At 39.6% G+C, this 18,674-nt stretch overlaps 1 protein-coding gene across 4 annotated transcripts in view; it reads right to left on the bottom strand.

The window, feature by feature from the left end:
- Positions 1–600: 600 nt before the first annotated feature.
- Positions 601–18,674, bottom strand: part of cyth1b (cytohesin 1b) — a 231,499-nt gene continuing 213,425 nt past the window's right edge. For 3 of the 4 annotated variants that reach the window (XM_041216750.1, XM_041216749.1, XM_041216751.1), the window contains exons 10-13: positions 8,100–8,178; positions 6,463–6,534; positions 4,061–4,215; positions 601–1,656 (exon numbers count right to left, since the gene is read on the bottom strand). In XM_041216750.1, the coding sequence (XP_041072684.1) occupies positions 1,578–1,656; positions 4,061–4,215; positions 6,463–6,534; positions 8,100–8,178 (385 nt within the window). In that variant the 3' untranslated portion in view covers positions 601–1,577. The remainder of the gene's footprint in view (positions 1,657–4,060; positions 4,216–6,462; positions 6,535–8,099; positions 8,179–18,674) is intronic. The other variant, XM_041216748.1, reaches the window with a different exon arrangement.

Raw genomic sequence — 18,674 nt, 5'->3', positions numbered from 1 at the left:
GTTTTTAAAGCATACATTGTAATTTGCTATAAGAAGCATTTAGCTCATTTTACAAATCATGTTTGAATTGGTAACACTATAGTAACTTTTTAATGTTTACAGATAATAGAACCAAACAATTTCACATTGCCAATAATACAGAAATGTCAACCATATGACTTGGGTATTGAGCATTCACTCCCTCTACCAGCAACACAGGGCAGCAGTGGGTACCACATACAAGATACACTGCAGGAACTCACCAAGACTCCTTCATCAGCACCTTCCAAACCCACGACCTCTACCACCTCGAAGGACAAGGGTAGCAGATGCATGGGAACACCACCACCTGAAATTCTCCTCCAAGCTATACACCATCATGACTTGGAACTATATGGCCGTTCCTTCACTGTCACAGGGTCAAACTCCTAGCACTCCCTTCCTAACAGCACCGTGAGTGTTCCTACACCACATGGACTGCAGCGGTTCAAGAAGGTGGCTCACCACCATCTTCTTAAGGGCAATTTGGGTTGGGCAACAAATACTGACCTAGCCAGCGACACCCATATCCTGTGAAATAATAAGAAAAATAATAGAACTACAGTAAAGCGGATCCCCAAGTTGGTTACACAGAATTTGATTTATTTGACCTGGTTTGTCAGTGCTAGATTACAAGTATGAATGGTAAAGGATGAAAAATTACTGATACCAATTTATCATCACAACTTAAAACCAACTGAACAAATACAAAATAATCCAAAAAGAAATCTATACATTAAGTATATACAGCTTTGATAAATAGACTAATACTGCTTAGTCATCTCATTTTTTTCTGCATTTGTCTACCAGTGCATTGAAAAATGGAAAACAACATGGAAAAGTAAAACATTTATGAACAAAAAGCTCCAAATAAAAAATTAAGTCAAAATGTTTCATCTGATGGACAGACAATTCTTTTTGCACAATATTCTCAGTAGTAATGTGGCTGGCTTCTTTCCAGGTGTGTCTTCATTTTCCAGTTCTCTTGTCACCACACAGCTCTCTCCATAAAACTGGACCGATTGGATACCCTCATCTTCCAAACATATCATCAATCATAGTCGCAGTACCTAATTCCAATCAAGCTGTCCATTGGCACTTGAAGCATTAAAACTCTGACCTCACCAACTTTCAGAGATGGCCATTTTTCATGGCTTTCTACCTATTTCACAAGAGTTGACATGGATCTTCAGTGATGACAGTCCTTTGTATATGGCTGATAGAATCATAGGCCCCTTGCAACAAAAAAATGTTAAATCAAGAGATTCTTAAGAAATATAAAGCTTTGAGGAGGTAAAGTAGAAGCCCTGGACTCCACAAACAGACCAGCTGTGTAGAGGGAAATATTGAGAGATTGCTGAGTAAAAACTATTTCCTCATTAGTTGAGGAGCAAGTAACAGAAGGTCATAAGAACCTTCTAACTTTCAGCACTTATCTCCAGCACAAGCACATAGTCAGCCTCAGAATGCACTGTGGTTATTGACACTTGAAAACAGACTTCCTTAGGTCACATGACCCATGTTAGATATTTGATCAAGCTGCACGAGAGGCCATCATTTTAATGCTTCTTAGTTGAGGAAACTTTCTTCTTTCTTGCTGCCAGCATTTCATAAAAAGGGTCTCTGCTGATTGCAGCCCTATAAGAAAGAAAATGTAAGACAGAAGAGTTAAATAAAGATAATCTAAACAAGAAACATCAATACATTGAATATAAATGTTATAGCTAAAACATAAACAATCAATCATCTGACTTCATTCATCAACAATTACAGCCACTACTGATTTAAGCAGCTATCACTTCATTGTGCTGCCTGACACGATACTGTGGTCAGTATGCCAATCAATTTGGATGGGAAAACAAAAGGATAATAGGACAGCAGAGCTTGGGGCAAGATGAGGAACAGGAGGTGTCGAGCAGAGGTCTAATGCACTAACAGTGTTATCTAGGAATGCAGATCTTAGTGGCCCTACATTCAAAAGAAAAATGTTAGAACACATTGTATGGAGTTCACAAAACTATTTTTCTGTCTGGTTACCATAACTTTGGTGGAAGAACTATGAAAAGCCCAAAAATAATGCAAATGATGATTACATATCTTTCCAACAAGCCTGTTGTGGATTTACGCTTGTAAAAAAAGTTAATCTACATAGTCTGTGTGGAGCAATTCACTGCCTCCAAATATATGGAAGTGCATAATGGTATGACTTGGCTGAATAAGTTATTTGCAGCGGGTTCTATTTTGAACACAAAGCAGCGTCAATGAAAACTACAGCGGCAACCTCAGTAACATTAAGTTGTTTATCATGAATACTCACATTGTTATTAAACTCTGTGAAAAATCTGTGGTTGACTATAATGCATTGGAAAAATGGTTACTAACAATTTGAGGAAGAGATTAGGAGCACTCCTAGATGTTTAGTATCGTGAGTATACACAGGTCTGTAGCGTGTGTTCAAAAGCACAGAAGCAGCCAAACAGCCATCCACAACCTTAAATATTCAAACCCTCTACCAATAATGCCCCGTGGCAGCAGCGTGTACTATATACAAAATGTACTGTAGCTAATTGCCAAGCCTCCTTCGCCAGCACCTTACAAATCCATGACCTCCATCACCTAGAACGACAAGGGCAGCTGAGGCACTGAAACACCAGCATCTGCAAGTTCCCCTCTAAGCCACAAACCATCCTGACTTAGAACTATATCGCCATTCTTGCACTGTTGCGGGATCAAAATCCTGGAACTCCCTTGCTAATAGCAGTGTGGGTGCACCTGCACCAGATGGACTGCAGTAATTCAATAAGGCAGCTCACCAACACCTTCTAAAGGGCAATTAGGGATGGGCAACAAATGCTGGCTTTTCCAGCGGCACCCAGATCCCAAGAAGCTCATTTCAGCAGCAATTCCATATCATCACATAGCCCTGCATAAGCAGCTGCAGGTGCCACCTTCCAAAATAGTGAGCCACAGTGACTCCAGCAAAGGATATCCTTGACACTGATAGTTATATTAAGGCTAGTCGCAGACAACATTCCTTCTAAGTTGCAATCCAGAAGTTCCTGCGCAGGCAGGCCAAACATACTAGGCCACTTTAAGTCACCACACAAAATAATTTAAAGGTCCCACGCACTTAGAAGAACAGATGATGCACAGGAACAAAGAAAAAGAGCGGATGACAAAGATACAAAAGGCAGCCCTTCTATATCCCATCCAAATCAACAGTTGCATAAAGCACTATAAACTTACATTACAACTAAAATAATTTTATTCATTTTTTTCAATGCATGTGTTTGTGAAAGTATTAAAAATTACATTGAGCTGAAAGTTACACTCCCCAGGGGCAGGTTGGAAGGTGGGCAGGGGCATAAAACTATGTGCAATACCATGAGGGTCATTGCTGGCAACTACCCATCTGCCCTGCCACAATTTTACCTGCAGCATGGAAGTATTGGGCAGCCTGTGGACTAATTGAGGCCCTTAAATAGCCTTGCTGGCCCAACTGCAATTTTTTCCACAGTGTGCAGGAAGGCAGAACTAGATGTAAAGCCTGGCAGGCAAGGGGGTGTTTCCCTTTTTACAGGCCCATTTGGCCCATTGGTGGGCACCACTCCCCCCACCATCCCAGGTCTTTTCAATCCTCCCAGCCTGGCCTGTGCGCCCCAGTCCTACACCCACTTGCTCTGGCCCACCAGCCTGACCCTAGCGATACCCCTAATCCCCACTTACCTCCAGCGCGATTGCCATTGGCGACTGGATGCAGTCCCAGCAGGGGCCAACGCTCCTGGTGGCACCAGAGACCTGTCAGCCATTTGATTGGCCGGCCACTGTCAGAGGCAGGACTTCCTCTTAGATGGGGCAGACAGCTCACCACAAGCCACTTAATGGCCTGCTAACTGTTAAATGGCTGCAAGACAAGCTGCCAGAGCAGGGATTGGCTTGCCCATGACATTTACACCAGGAGGGCAGGAACCTTGGCTGAGCATAAAATCTCAACCATTGTCAGTTTCTATAGTTGGAATAATACATCGAATTATCTGCTCACTTGATGCACTTTATCCATTCATCTTTTTCCTCTGGAGTTGGTGCAGATATCCTGTAAACTGTGTGACTTCCTTCTACCACTCGCCCATCAGCCTCAGTCTTGCAGGCTTTGATAAACTGGTCTTTGTTATCTGGAATATAGAGCTCAAAGCAATTCTGCAATTTAAAAAAATAAGGATTATAAAACAATGGCGAAGTAAATTTGGAACTAACAAATCTGCTTGTGAAAGATCATATTTTTGTGCCAATTAAAAAGTATTCTCTATTATTTTCCAACTTACTGAAGTAGACTTCGAATTGTTTCAAGCAACTAAAATTCAAATAACCTATAATCATCAGGATGAAGGTTGTATACTGTTCTCTCCACAGATTCTGACTGATCTGCCTTGCTTTTACTCCATTCTCTTTTGTTTCAGATTTTGCTTTTTAATTTACAGTAGCATAATTCTTTTATTTTGCATTTCTCAATTCAGTTATTTATTTGCTCTGTCTGAAGGCACATCCTTGGCTCATTGTTTGCTGATGTTTCATCCTAAGCCATTTTCTTGGCAGTTTTTATTAGTGGTGGTTTGCCATTGGCTTCCACTCTCAGGGGCAGGATGAGGAGGCAGGTCCCAAGTCTACCTCAGCCAGAACAGGAACTGAACCCGCGCTAGTGGCATTATTCTGAATTACATGCTAGCCATCAAGACAACTGAGCTAACCAGCCCCCCACATTTCTCAATATGGGAGCACAATTAATTTAGATGTAAACCATTACTAAGATATCGTCACTGTTTTTCCCCCTCAGTCTCTGCACGGAGCAGCATTACAATCTGCATCTCAACTCATCATGCTCTCTCTCCTCCAGGTTCATTGCCTTCCTATCCTCCATTAATCTTTACATCCATATACACTCCCCAGCACGTATTCACGACAACCTCTGGCCTTGCTGCCTCACATGACCTCGCTACTCTCATGTTGAGTGCAGTTAAGGCCACCTCTGATCACTTCCTTGTAATGCACTCCACTTACAAGCCCTTACCCAACATAACCATGCTTCCTTCTATATCTGTTCCTGGACAAAAACTCTTTTATAGTTCAATTACATCTGCACTTCCATCATCCCAAATCTCTAGTCTTTATCCCCCAGTCTCTCCAATTCACGGCAAGCAGTTAGGATCTGGAATGCACTGCCTGAATCGATGGAGAAGATGGACTCAATTGTGGCTTTCAAAAGGAATTGGATATGCACCTGTGGAAAAAAAAATGCAGCGCTACGGGAAAAGGGGTGGGGTGGGGGGAAGGGATTAGCTAAATTGCTCTTGCAGAGAGTTAGCACAGACAAGAGGAGCTGAATGGTCCCCCTTCTGTGCTGTAACAATTCTATGATTCTGGTCAGATCTAGTGACTTATCCAGATTAAATTCACTTGCTCAGATGTTGATAATTCTAGTTTCCGCCAGAATGGTTTCATGGACATCATTTTTGTCATGTGTCCACACTGAATTTATTTTGTAAAGTAGGGGGGGATAGGCGGAGGGTGAATGTTTATATTGATTGTGCAAGTCAGCACTGTCCCCTCTGAGTCACAATTTCCTGGGTTCAAGTTCCATTCCACAAGTTCCTGAACACAATTCCTGGCACTCCAGTGCTGCAGCACCGAAGGAGTACTGTAATGTTGGAGGTGTTGCCTTTCTGATGAGGCTTTAAACTGAGGTAACACCTGCCCTCCAAGCTGGATGTAATTGATCCTACAATACCATTTTGATGAAGAGCAGGGGAATTATCCTAGGTATCCTGGCTAATATCTATTCCTTAACCAACATCACACAAGCAGATTATATGGTCATTTTCACATTGCTGTTTATGGGAACTTGCTGTGCACAAATTAGCTGGCATGTTTCTTGCATTACAACAGTGACTACACTTCAAAAGTACTTCACTGGCTATAAATGCTTTGACAGTGGTCCTGAATATATATGCAAGTTTTACTTTGTTTTCTTGTTTAATTGTTCTAACTTATAAGTCATTTACAAGCCAGTCAACAGAATAACCCGTCATCGCAATCATTGAGGCTTAAACCGTGAACATTGTCTCCATTGAAACCTCTATCAAACTACTTAGTGAGAAATGGTGACTTCTTCCTTTCAAAGGGACATTAAAAAATACCCTGCAGTTACGATGTTATAGATCTTTATATGCTATTGAAAGAAAGACAATCTTTTCAGTATTAGCTATGCTTTGCTTACATCTCAGATCACCTAAACATTTTGCACAGATTCTCTTCTCAGGAACACTGACACATCAGAGAACACAGTCGGAATAAGTAATTTAATATATACATTTGATAGTTAATATATATTAAAATATTTTTTGGATAATAGAGCAATATTTTGAACGTTAGAAATTCTGATTAACTCACTGGCTTTTTGGAGTCCTCTACTTCACGGATGCTGAGGTTTTCAAGTGGAATAATTCCTCTAGGTTCTTTGTCCTGTGAACGAAGAATTATTTTAAACCAAAACAAATGAATACATAACTTACATATTAATGCAACCATTTTAAGGAAAAACAACAGTTCTTGCAATTTTAAGATTTGAGAAAGTAATAATTGTGAGCCTTTCAACAGTCTTTGCATACCAAAAGATAAATCATTGTAAAGTCATTGCTGGCTGCTATTATGTTCATCCTTCTGATATGGCCACACGCCTGGAAGGAGGCCCGCACTCAACCTATTAGCTATAAGACAATAAAAACAAAAAACTGCGGATGCTGGAAATCCAAAACAAAACCAGAATTACCTGGAAAAACTCAGCAGGTCTGGCAGCATCGGCGGAGAAGAAAAGAGTTGACGTTTCGAGTCTGTGGAAAGGTCATGAGGACTCGAAACGTCAACGCTTTTCTCCGCCGATGCTGCCAGACCTGCTGAGTTTTTCCAGTTAATTCTGGTTTTGTTTTAGCTATAAGACATTCTGGTGAGGTAACGTGCACACAGGGAGAAAGGAAAGGCAAATAGGTTTCGCATTTGCATGTAAAAAGTTAGCTAATTTAATTTGTATCTATTGAATTCCCCATTAATCTAATCTTGCAAAATCTGCCAAGATTTTCAGGAAATTTTCAGGCAAAATAACTTATACTAATGAAAGGAGCTCCTCCATTACAGGAGAACTCAAACACTGCAGTAGACTTTAAAAACATCTTTAAACAATGTCTCAGAGTCCTAACCACTCTCAAGTATAGCAGCTACTGAACACACCATAAAAGTTACATGAATCTATTTCAGAAGTTAATACAATAAAAACATCAAACCTAGCTGACAATTTCAAGACATCAACAGCAGCGTGTTACTTTCAGCCAGAGGTTCTGGTCTAATGCAACAGCAAGCACTCAAATGTTAAGCCTGGCTTTTGACAAGGTGTATAATTTTCTCAAGATAATAGGGCTCACTGCTGAAGTTAATAAGCATAATAAGATTTTTCAAAGCCAACAACCTTATTTCTTCAGTCCCAATCTTAAAGCTGCCCCATGATCTAATCCCCCCCCGCCCACAACTGATGCTGATCCATCATCACAACCCCCCTCCGCACCCCAGCAACTGCCAGCTCAACTCCACTGATGCCTGACCCTCAATTGTCCAAATGAAGCTTGAACTGCCATCGCCAACCTCCTCCCTATCCCAACTGATGCCTGACCCTTCATCATGATTGCCAGGTAGCATCCCTGTAAGGTCCCCAGCTGCAGTGTCCTACCACTGGTTTTTAAAGCAGCAAATGGCCAGCCTGTCAATTTGGCCAGCTGCAGGCAGAAAACAGAAGAAAAACTTCTAAATGGCATTTGGCCTCAGTTACATTTGGGTGGTGTAAAGTTTTGCATCTTCATCACAGGATTGCACTTCCATAGCTAAGGTTTGCACTGGTACAAAACTAGAAAAACAGAAAAATATAAATTTGACTGTATAAAGAAAATGACCCAGGTATTCATCTTTTCTTTTTAGAAAAGGAGCACAATTTAAGTAAAAGGGAAGTACAATTATGAACACTAGAAATCGGCCTAACTTACCGTGGTGTATTCAAAGTAGTACAAGCAGTTGTCAGTCAGAATAAACCAACGTCGCTTCCATGTTTTCACTCTTCCACCTGTAGTTTGACAAATGTGCATTTGGCAGAAAGAAAATAGAGAAAACTCAAAAGGTTCACAAGTTGTTATTAAGCTTAAGGCACAACATAGCCTTTTGATTGGGTCTGGCTCCATACAGTGTAGCAATGTTATTTGTTCAATCCCAAAATTCTGCATGCAATAGTGCCAATATTTCCAATTAAAATAGTTAGTTATCTTTGCCTTGGAGCCAAGAATTTAAGTTCATTATTAGCTTATGGAATTGTGAAGAACATTGTGGATGACCCAGAGATGAAAGGATGACACAAACAAGGCAATGCTTGGAGATGGCAGTATAGAATGAGGTAGCATGTTTTTTACCTAAATATAACAATACATGTCACCCATAGAATCATATTGAATATCAAAGGTTCTTCCATAATACTCTAGAAAAAGGTGAATCAAAACTACATAAAGAGAAGATAAAACATGGAAATATGAGCAGCATAGAATGAATTAAAGGATAGAAATATGATTAATGAAAAATGATTACAGAGCATGCCAAAGTTAGATCCTCTGGTTTTCGCCTTCTAAAAGATTGAGAAAAGTACATTTGTAATGTCGAATTTAATGTCTTGTGTTGGACAATTAAATTAATTGAAAGGCCATTTTGAACCAGTTGAATAGTAAATTAATATTTTACAGCTTACACTTCCCATCACTACCTGCATATTTTCTGTGTATTTAATATCACAATAAAGGAATAGTTATTTTGCAATAAGATTTGACTTTTTTTAAAAATCAAATCATATATAAAAAACTAAAATAGCAGAGAAAGGAAGTGACCTTCTTATTTCACACCTTTATGTTTGCATGTCTGAGTCCTAGTAGGAATCAACAATAGTTCAGTAACAACAATTTATTTCATTGGCCTTCAGCTGAGTTCTAAATTGAATGCATGGTGAGAGAGAATGAGGAGATCCAGGACAATAATCTGTTGTACCTATTGGAGCAGGATGGCATAGCAGGGATTGTCTGTAAACAGTATGTAGGAGATAAATATAGGAAACTAAGGCAGAGTTGTTTTTTAAAAAATAAAATTGAAATATCTACTGAAATTGCAGATGTTCCTACAACTCGTCTTGATGTGAATATGTTCCAAATAAACCAGTCTCAAATGGTTATTGAGATGATTCAATTAGGTTTCCTGCAGCAAGGCACAAGAATTGGTCCTTGGACCAATCTTATCCCAAAATAAACTAATTTCTTGCACATTTCAGTAAGACACATAACACTCTTCAACTCTATTCAAATTGTTTCATGTGCCAGACTGAAAGAAAGCTGGTAAGACAAAGTGAAATTTCCATGAAACAAATTCAAATGGAATCCTTGATTAATAGTATTTTTTTTAAAAATCAAGTATTTATTAGAACTCTTGTTATTTGAATTCAGGGGAAATAATTATAAAACTATATGCATTATATCATGGACTAGACCAAAATCAAGACTGCATTAAAATAACATTACTGTATTTGCTGGGTCGAGGGATTACTTATGATTTTCATAATTTTTGAATGAAACAAATTGTTTCTTGAAATAATTGAGGGGGCCAAGTGTCAGGATATCGGTCAGTCCCAACAGAACTGTATCTGTGCAGTCATACAAAGAGTATTGGTCTACTCCTAATATAAAAGCATGTAAAGCAGTTAGAAGTTTAAAAATAATTCAGTCATCAGAACTTGCCTCTTGGAATTGTTCAGAAAGGAAATTCCTAGTTTTAAGCACAAAAGTTGTCTCATCTACACAATACTTGGTGACCGTCCGGAAAACGGGTTGGGTAACAGGGAAGGAATGTAACAGTCTCAGATTTTGTTCCTTTTCCACTAAAAGGCTGGTTCATCATTTGAGCAACAGAGCTGAAAAAACAGCAAATTCCAGAAGCACCAGTTTTCTACAGTGGACGGATAGCTTTTTTGGGAAGATCTTCAAAGTTTTCTTTCCTCACTAAGTAATATTGGAATTATTAATGTTAATAGACTTGGATTCCCTTTCCTATAACGAAAAAGGAACAAGAACTTTTCTGGCATACTTCCCAAATCCGGCAACACAATGCCAATACATTTTACTCTGCTGTACCTACTGCCCAGTTTAAAAACAATATACATTATTGTTTTAATGTATGCAGAAAAAATGCATAGCACGTGGAATTGATATCACATTAGTGTACAAATTCACTGTGCACAGAATGGCACAATGTGGATTTGCACTATTTTCTAGTGAATTCTCAGTTGCAACTGAATCATCTGTATGAAGCAGTGGGTGGAAATGAAACACCACATCACAGAGAGGGAAGAAAGGGTGAGAAACTCTCTCTGCGCTCACCATCTTTAAGTCGTTAGTGGAAACCTAAGAATAATTCATCATAAAATGTTGTGTAAAGAGGGAGAGCAAATAATGTCTCTTCCATAATGGGGTGGGTACCGTTTCTCAACATCAGAATTCTTGATTTGTTCACATTAGTAGATGTTGCAACGCTGCAGGTAATACTGTAGTTGTACTTTCATATTCAAAACATTCAAAGTTTTTTTTCTTTTAAGGGTTCTGTTAACCTTTAAAGAAGAGGGTAACCTATGGTTTTCCCATTTCTTCTTTTGCAAATACATGGCTCATTGTCTCTGCAACTGAAAGAATGGAATGGACATTGCTCCCAGATAACCATAAGTTGTGCTTCCAGTCAGTCTCCAGTTAGGCTGATGTAGATCACCCTTCAGTAGAATCACACCAGGCAGAGTACAGAGCTAAGACTGGGGGCTTAACATGTGTGTCTTGACGGCACAGCAGTGCACATTAGTGCTTCAATTCACATCCTTACAGTATCCGTGCTAATAAAGACACATTTTAAAATTGTACTTAGACGGAAAGAAAAGAAATATGGACAATTAATGTTTTGTGTATAGCTGAAAAACAGCCTTGCAATAAATGCCATAAATACTGCTAAAAACTGATGTTAAAAGCTGGATTTTCTTTACTTTGTAGTGTCGGTGTCTAGTTTAACTCTGCTTAACTAATCTAACTCTTGTTAGAAAATACTGAGCAGTGGGGAATATATAATACCAGCAGAAAGAAAACAACAGTTGATTAAAAGCCTACTGGAAGAAAATAGTTTTTCATAACTTTGATATTTCTGATAATTTCCCAATGTACTAAGTACTGTATAAAAAAGAAAACTCAGAACTGATGCTATCCATCCACTATAGTAAAAAAAAATGTTGCTGGCTGATGCCTCAAACCACATTGATCTTCAGGTATTTTGTAAAAGAGAAAATATGGAATCTGTGCATTTAGTCCTCATTTGTATTTGAAAATGTAGATCTTATTTTGAAAACTGGCATACAAAAAGCCTTTCATAATACTTTGTTTATGACTATTTTTTTTAATTAGTACTGTGACACAGAGTGACAGATGTATTTTAAGCTTGAAATTTTACAAGGTAGATAACTGGTCTCCACTAAGCTGCCTTCAGAGGCACCCGACAGACAGGAGGCAAACCTTCAAGGGGGTGAAGCAAAAGTGAAGAATCAATCGGCAGAATTGATCCATTCCTCAACTATTCAGTAACAGAACACTGCCAAAGCCCGAGACCAAATCACTTACCACCCCTTGGGGCTGAGATGAGTCTGTGATGTAATGGTTTTTAAACATGAAAATGATTTTTATAAGAAGATGGAAAAAATATTTCAAATTTAACAGTGAATGAATAATATAATTAGGCTTATAATTTGGAGAAAAAAAATGAATGACCTATGATGTCCCCCAATTGCACTGAATTGTACCTGCATATCTTTAGCAAAATCAATTGTTGCACATTTGTGGTTTGAAAGAAACACTAAAATGTATGATATTTCAAGTTATTTATTTGCAAAAACCATACCAGGTCAGCAAAATATTTTATAATTAAACAATTAACTTTAACTTCAATTGCAAACTATTACAAAGGGAAAGGAATTCCGAGATGAATATGTTTTGTTGAAAGTAGCATCCAGCCCCATGAAACCAAGGCCAGAATCTTCAGGTCAGCATGCAGGGGAGACATGTAAAATGATGCGCGGTGACATCAGGCCCTTAAGGTTGGCAGGCAGGCAAAGAGCCCAGGCAGCCTTCGCATTTATCATGAAACCTCATCGATGGGCAGGATGAGGTTTCATGAAAGTTTTTAAACTTTAATAAAAAAATTTTTAATAAAATTCATAGACATGTCCCAGCTCATGTGACACAGTCTTATGTGACATGTCTTAAAAATTATTTTTTTTAAAATTTTATTTAAATTTTTAAAATTCAAACCAATCTCCCTGGGCCTCAGGCAGACTTCTGTGCTCTCTCGTGTGTATGTGTGAAAGAGTGCAGGCCCCGACTCAGCCCACTCCCCCCCCATCCGCACAGGGAGCGCTCAGCGCTTCCGGGTGCACGTCATGTTGAGCAGGCCTTAATTGGCCTGCCCACATAAAATGGCGGCACACAGCCAATCGTGGGCAGCAATCAGCTGCCCGCCCGCCCACTACCCCCCAACCCCCCTAACAGGGAGAAAATTCTCCCCCATAATACATCTGGGCCTGGATTTCCCGGTCGGTGAGTGGGGGGGGCGATGCCCACTTGCCGACGCGGGATGAAGACGGGCGGAACTCCCAATGTCACCCCGCCTCATTTCAATTTTCAGGTCGGCCAGGGCTCAGCCGAATCAGCTGTGCACCCACCAACCTGTCAATGGCCAATTGGGGCCATTAATGTAATTAGTGCACTTTCCCGTCCAACCTTAAGGTTGGTGGGCAGGCCAGGAGCCCTGGCGAGCATTGGAAAAAGCATGAAGCCTCATCCACCGGTGGGATGAGGTTTCATGTAGGTTTTTAAAAATTTAATAAAAGTGTAACTAAAAGTGATGGACATATCCCAACTCGTGTGACAGTGACACATGAGGAGACATGTCAGGGAAATTTTTTTTTTCTGCTTTTAACATTTTTTAATGTGGAGCCTATCTCCCTGAGGCAGCACTTAGCCTTAGGGAGATGAATGCGCTCTTTCGCGAAAGAGCGCACTCTCAGCTCAGGGAATCCCCACCCACCCGCACAGGGAGCGCAAAGCGCTTCCTTGCGGACATCACACTGGGCGGGCCTTAATTGACCCGCCCACATAAAATGGCGGCGTACCGATCGGAGGATGAACTTGCCCACGGGGGGGAGAATTCTGCCCCTGGAATTTTTGCATTTGCATCAATTAGCTTAGGAATCAGCAGCGTCAGAATGGCTGTCAGGCCAGTTTGCCCATTGGACACTGGACAACTCATGAATGGTACACCCATCAATGGATGGAATTTACCATGCCCACTGTTGACAGGCGTGTTTGGCCACGTGAGCAGACAATATAGCAAGAAGGCCAAAAATCGGTTTCACAATCTCGTAAAACCAGTTTGCAATTGTCCACTCTGCCTGCCAATGGTGGGCCTCGTCTCCCGCTGTCAGACGTCGGGAACTTCATTGTAATACATATGCATATCATTATAAGCCCAGCTTGCCTGATCATCTCCCCATGCTGGATCATCCGAGGACATGTTTCACAACTGTACATAAGTGATGCGCACTTGGCGAGCTGCACTTCACTCGGGACTTTGAGGTTTGTTTGCCTATCTTGCTTCAGGCAGCACTCGTGGTCATCAGCGCCAGGCTTCGCAGACACCGCCACATCACTTTTAGGGGGTCTCACGGGTAGGTGTCTACCTACCAGACCTGCTGTAAGGCGGGGATGGCTTTTCAACAGCTGCAGGGTTAGGGCTTGCTTGGGAAAGGGGGAGAAGTGGCCTCAGACAAGGGAAGAGGCTGCAGGGCGAGGGCTGTACTAGGGAAGGGGCGTATCCTAGAGTGTGTGTGGAGCACAAGTTGATCTGTGCAAGTGGCCTCATGATGGTGAGGGCAGTGGAGGCAGTTTCCAGAGGAGGTGAGGGCAGATGGAGATGTGAGGGTGTGTGTGTGTGAGAATGGGTGGTGATGTCCCCTGAGCTGGCATTGAGTGAGATGCCAGTGAATGTGTGATTGGCTTGACTGTGAGAGTTTAGAGTGATGCAATGGTTGCCTTACCCTTGCATGATGGATGAGATCTTTCATCCCCTCTCTGCACTGGATGGCCAACCTCTTCTGTGCAGCACTGATCACCACTGCCATCACCTACCAAGCTGGAGTGGTGAGATTGCTGGACCTCCTGCAGCCAGAGTGGGAGAAGAGGACATCTTTTGGACGCTGTGGAGGGACATGTCACTGAATCAGGGGGCTGCAGTCTTCTTGCCTTTCAGGACCATGTCTTCTGTGCAGCAGTCCTGGGCTGGAAACACAGGTGTGCACGTGGCTGCACTTCAAACATGGCACCCAGTGTGAGGAAGTGGTGAGGTGAAGGTGTGGCGGAAAAATGAGACACAACCCAGCATCAAAACGGCGTGTTTCCTGGCAATGCATGATTAATAGCGCAGGATTGGGATAATACTGCGTGAAAAGCCGCCATTGCGACCGGCAGGTAAAACGTTCTTTTTCCCTCCCACTACCACAATTAGTGCAAATCTGGGATGATTCTGCCCAATGAGTCATTGGAGTGGCCTAGGTAATGATATGAGTCAAGCACATCCATGCTAGGAGTGACACTGAAATTCTTATTATTAAAGAGATTTACTGCAAGATTTTTAAAATCCAAAAAGATAAATACTTTGATCAAAGAAAAAATTATCTTTGAAAATAATAAACGCCGACTCAAAAGGAAAGGAGAACTACCAGTAGATAGAGTTCATTTTGTATTTTAATTGGTGTAAATTTAAATTGTATTTAAGTTGAAGGAGATAGCTCCAGGGAACATTTATATTTTATTTTGCTAAATATGTATGCATAAATCCATCAGAAACATTAATGGACTACCAATTTTGGGAAGAATAAATACATCAAAAGAAGCAAGAGATGAAACAAGCCATTTTCAAATGGAAGATCTTCCTTTGTACAGCAAAAAATGTGCAATTATGCTCAAAATAACAAAAAATCAGATGAATCTGCAATTGCAGGTTTTTAAATTCTAGTGCAGCTTAAACCATCTTGAACTATTCATAGAGTCATACAGCACAGAAGGCGGCAATTCAGCCCATAATGTCACTGCTGGCTCTTTGAAAGAGTAATACAATTAGTTATTTCTACATTTCCTCTCAGTTTTGTTTTGTTCTTGGGATTTGGGCAATGCTGCATTTATTGTCCATTCCTATTTGCCCTGATAAGGTGGTGATGGATCTTCTCTTTGAAACCCCTGCAATCCTTTTGGTGATGCTACCCCCACAGTGGTGTTAAGTATGGATTTCCAGGAAATTGACCCAATGACAATGAAGGAATGATATGTCTGTCAGGATGGTGTGTGATTTGGAGGGGAGCTTAGAGATGGCAATATTAATATCCTGAACTAATTTAACAATTAAAAATACAGGATAATGACCAATAATGAAGATATAAAACAACCTGAGTTCTGACAACTAAATCTTGATTTATATTTTTTTCAATCACCCATATATAACTAGTGGACACAAACTGAAGCTCTGTGAAAAAAGATTTTCTGAAAAGTGAGATTCCTGGCTCACTGAAAACATATGGAACCTGATCTAATTTCTATGTAATGTTCTTAGTTCTCTTAAAAGTGAACACACATAATTTGACTAATATTACTGTACCAAAACCCTCTGTTTAATTTCAAGAGTCAAGCTGTCATTTTGTCACACTTGTAAAATGGCTTATTAACCTTCACCACTACAGGCACTGGATATTTCCACTTCTGAAACACTTATTTTAATCTGCAGAACATTTAGGATATGAAAATCAGTGGGCAGTGCGAAAGCAACTGTCGCTGTCAAACAAAGGGCACAGATTGATCACCAAATAAAGCAACACTGCAGGACAGTGGAAAACACTTAAATGCATAAAACCTGTGCAAATATTTGTTGTGTTTTTTTGTTACACCTTGGGTATAAATAGATTCAGTGCAAAATTATATTTGGTACACTGCTCAAAGTGGGATAGATGATATATTTGCACTTTAAAATAATAGCAATTAATTGAGATAAAAGCACATATATACCATATCATCATTTTTGGGATTCGACTTTGAACAGTTAGCATATGAACATCTGCTTTATTAAAAAGTGAATGTCTAATAATTTATGTATTTAAGAGTGGTCCACTGTACTGCTACCGTAAGCTCACACGTAGCAAATAGCTAACAAACACCCGCTAATGAAAGCAGCACGCCTCTACCACCAGCTGTAAGACAAAGACCAGCAGCACCCTGGGCACGATTAGCTACATGTCAGTAAGGTACATACCTCCTGTGTGTATAAGGAAAGACAGCCAGTCATGTAACAACCAAACAGGGGGGAAAAGAAAATTAAAAAAACAAAATTAATTTTAGAAATTAACCCTTTGAGTACTAGAATTGCAGAAGTGACTTGATAAACTGACTTTGCTTTGAAATGTGAGCATTAGAAACAGTTTCTTTTCTCTACATGCTGAAATTTGCCTGGAAAAAACCCTACAAAACATTTGGAATCTGTATCTTACCTTTTTAGTGGGTTGGATTTTGGGGTCAGCAGTGAGGCAACAACACTCATTGCGGACCTCCAAGAAATCTGCTCACAGGGATCTAGCGATCTCTACGTGGTGTTGATTTCCCCTTTCCCGACGTCAGTTTGTTTCTGGCGCCAAGTCAAGAGGATCTCCATGCATCCAGCAATAATGGTGTCATTAAGCATCAAGAGTAAACAGCAAATCACATTGAAGTATTCTCATAGTCAACAAACCAGGAAGTGTACACCATTGGATCCCTTCACTTTTAATTTTTAGATTTTACAGATGGCAAAATAAATGACTGGGACATACTCATGGGATTAAGGTGGAAGATAAGATATCAGAAGCAAATTTTAAAAATCGTTTAAATACCTGCAGAATTTCTTATAATGGAGAAATTTGATATTCAACAAATACAAAATTAATTTTTCAGGGCGAGGCTGTTTAGCAGAAATTATGAACTTAATATATGATTCGAAGTCCAGTTACACCTCATTCAACAAGTTGTAGCTTTTTCAAGAGTTTTTAGAAAGACAGGGTATAAGAACAGAAGTTCTTGCCAGTTCAATGGTTTCTAATTGATTGCGGTCTGGAGAAGCACAGAATCACTGACAGCAATTTCTGGACTTTGGTATAGTGCATGTGTGGACTCGATGTTGCTGTCAGTTTCAGAGGAGTGGTGACAGCAAATGCTGACAGTTTTACCGTCATTACTTCCACAAAATCCAGGCCCAGGTCATTGTGAATTTTCTAAATCTTTTAAGCATTTTGTTTATCATTTTTTTAATTCTGTGAGGTGATGGACAATTCCAACATTGCTGTTTCACATGAAAACAGAAGTTTCACATGCATGAAAACCACTTGAATGTTACAGAGTTCATTTAAAGAGCCCCTAAAGATATGCAAAACACTACATTGATAAAAATGAACAAATTATCTCTCTACTTCTGGCAAGTTTCAGACTATCATGTCTTGGGTGCTTCAGAATTCAGAATGTTTCACCTTGTGGAATGACTGTTGTAACTCATCTTTATCAGTGGGCTGTACTTTAATTTTAGTGAGATTTTAATGCTCTTCCATATTTTATTCCACACAGTCACCCAAAAAACCATTTCTGCTTAATCCAACAAGGAAGTTAGCTACTGATCTTTTTGGGACTTTTAATTGCCATAATTGCTCAATGATTCAAAAAGGAAGCAGCATATAGCTTATAAATAAATAGCATTCACTTACAAAGACAAACTCAATTCAACTGGGAAAAAAATCTCTGCAGAGATATTGAATGGAGGTTGAACCTGAGTCATCAACACATATACGTAAATAACTCAAATGCAGTATCAATAGATTGTTAATTTCTGATCCTTTTTAAAATAATTAATACTTTAGCTATACATTGTTGCAAGGCAGCTGGAGTAACAAAAGAAAACTAGATAAACTTTCTTTATATTTCTACTACTTTGTGAATTTCAGTTATTTATAAACAACCTTAAATACAGTCAGTTCTATATTAAATATTGTCAGATTACAGAGTCACAACTGTATTCTAAGGCACTTCTGCATCCTTTGAATATTCTATTTTGTCTAATAAAAATTCTCTTGCCAGATGTGTGTGCAAAGATGCCACACTGGATTTCTCAAAGGGTTAAAGTAAAGAAACAGAATTCTAAACATAAGAAGGCAAAAACAAAATTAATGAAATTTATATAATAATCAAAATGAAAAAACAACATTTTTTTCTGTGTATTGCAATTGTTGATATCATTGTAATACCTAGGCTGAAATGTTTAAACCAACTCAGCTTTTCAGAATAGTTTGCACAAAAATTTTCACTCGGCACTCAGTTAAGGACAATTACCTATGTCTTCAGATGTCATATCACCAAACACCGATATGCTTGTGAGACCTTGTAAAT

Source organism: Carcharodon carcharias, chromosome 22 (genome assembly GCF_017639515.1).
Source record: "Carcharodon carcharias isolate sCarCar2 chromosome 22, sCarCar2.pri, whole genome shotgun sequence".
Taxonomy (NCBI): domain Eukaryota; kingdom Metazoa; phylum Chordata; class Chondrichthyes; order Lamniformes; family Lamnidae; genus Carcharodon; species Carcharodon carcharias.
This window is presented reverse-complemented; position numbering and strand designations above follow the sequence as displayed.